This window comes from Lactuca sativa, chromosome 4 (assembly GCF_002870075.4).
Source record: "Lactuca sativa cultivar Salinas chromosome 4, Lsat_Salinas_v11, whole genome shotgun sequence".
In the NCBI taxonomy this organism is placed as follows: Eukaryota; Viridiplantae; Streptophyta; class Magnoliopsida; order Asterales; family Asteraceae; genus Lactuca; species Lactuca sativa.
The window spans coordinates 320,862,692-320,864,731 of record NC_056626.2 but is presented as its reverse complement, the minus strand read 5'-3'; the positions used below and the strand labels follow the sequence as shown (position 1 = coordinate 320,864,731).

Sequence of the window (2,040 nt, the reverse complement as noted above, 5' to 3'; positions counted from 1 at the left end):
TAATTCAATAAAAAATAAATTTAAAAAAAGTTATTAAAAAATATTAATAATCCAAGAAAGAAAGAAAGAGGCGGTTTTGGTGCATAATTGTCTTTCTAGCCCATTCGGCCAGAAAGATATGATTTTGGGGCTTTCTGGGAAAGATATATCTTACCAGGAAAGACCCCTTTTTTGTGCAAATCAAACAGTCTTTCCGGTCGATTCAGCCAGAAAGATCCGTTTTGACCTGGAAAGATGCATATCTAACGGGGCCTTACTATAGATGGATTTCAAAATTGGAAGAAAGTAGGTGGGAAAAATGTGCTTTTTTGCAACATATGGGAATAGAGTGTACATCTTTTCATAATGTTGCACAAAAATCATATGATGATTTGTTAAATGAGACTCAAGATATACGAAATACAATTGAGAAATTTACAGATGAAGATCGTAAGAAGAATAGATTGAGATTGAAGACTATTATTTATGCAGTCCGTTGGTGTGCCTTTCCAGCAATTGCATTTAGAGATCATAATGAAAGACCAGATTCCATTAACAAAGGAAATTTCCTTGAAATGTTAGAGGCAATTTGTTCTTTTAACAATGAGTTGAAAGAATTGTTTTGTACTGCGCCTAAACATGCATCATATACATCACCAACAATTCAAAAAGAGATTTTAAACCTTATCTCTAATAGGGTGAGACGGACGATTTGTGATGAGATTGATGGTGGGAAATTTTGTTTACTGTTGATGAAGCACGTGACGAGTCTAACAGAGAACAAATGTCTATTGTTTTGAGATTTGTAAATAAAGATGGCGTTATTGTGGAACGTTTCTTTAGACTTGTTCATGTTCCAGATACTACATCACAAACTCTGAAGAATAGAATATATTTCCTATTGATACATAACAATCTTGATTTTAAGTCGATTTGTGGTCAAGGGTATGATGGTGCAAGCAATATGCGAGGTCATTTCAAAGGGTTGCAAGCATTAACTTCGAAGGATTGTCCGTCTGCGTATTATGTTCATTACTTTGCTCATCGATTGCAATTAGCATTAATGGCCACTTCACAAGGAGTTATTGCGTTGCAAAAGTTTTTTTTTACTAAGTTATCTTTTGTTATCAATGTCGTTGATGCTTCTTCCAAGTGTTCTGACCAACTAAGAGATGCATAAGCAGAGTAAATGACATATTTTAAATCTATTGGTGAGTTGGAGACTGGTAGAGGCCTCAATCAGATTGGTACATTACAACGGGCTGGATGGAATTACTCCATCTTTCATCAACTTTAGATCCTAAAAATTCTCATGAGCCTTTTCGAAGTGGTGATATATTTCAATTAGTAGAAAATTTTATCCTGAAGATTTCAATGAAACTGAGAAAAATCTTTTGAAGATGCAACTCCAACATTACGAGGCGGATGTCATTCAACGTGATGATTATAAATAATTGATATCTATTTCAGAATTATGTCAATGGTTGATAATGACTAGAAGAGCAACCAATTTTTATTTGATTTATCGAGTAGTTAGTCTTATACTCACTCTTCCGGTTTCCACTGCTACAACAAAGAGATCATTTTCAGTAACGAGTCTTGTTAAAACAAGGCTACGAAATAAAATGGAAGATGAGTTTTTAAACGACTCGTTGGTTTTGTACTTCGAAAGGGAGCTTGCAGAAAAGATTACTTTAGAGACGATTGTGCAAGAATTTAAAGACGTAAAAGATCTACGAATTCCACTTTAATGAGCGATGTTAGAATACTTTATATTAATTTTTTGTTTGATTATTTATATTTTATGAAATTGAATCGAATAAATTTTTGTTTTTTTTGTTTATTTACAAGTGTTACTTTCGGCCCCCACTACAAATTTTCGTGTTCCGCCCCTGGCTACAACTTAGCAAAACCCAGTGGTGATCTTTGTTTTGATTTATTGTAAAAAACATCTTTTTATAAAAATACAAATTGGGCTCTCATAAATAAGTTATTCACCAAACCTTTTTAATATTATAAAAAACATCTTTTAGACTCAATAGCAAAGAAAAGACAGAGTTT

The 2,040-nt window shown here is 33.1% G+C and overlaps 1 protein-coding gene across 1 annotated transcript; it reads left to right on the top strand.

Annotated features, from left to right (window-relative positions):
• The first annotated feature begins 317 nt into the window (after positions 1-317).
• Positions 318-1,159, top strand: LOC111899177 (uncharacterized). Its single transcript, XM_023895060.1, has 2 exons — positions 318-708; positions 795-1,159. Exons 1-2 carry the CDS (start codon positions 318-320, stop codon positions 1,157-1,159), a joined length of 756 nt encoding a protein of 251 aa, XP_023750828.1.
• Positions 1,160-2,040: the final 881 nt, after the last annotated feature.

Excerpts from the sequence above, each read along its gene's own strand:
- LOC111899177 (XM_023895060.1), top strand. The coding sequence starts at position 318 with ATGGGAATAGAGTGTACATCTTTTCATAATGTTGCACAAAAATCATAT. Across the intron at positions 709-794 it reads GATTTGTGATGAGATTGATG|ATGGCGTTATTGTGGAACGT; the intron begins GTGGGAAATTTT and ends TTGTAAATAAAG.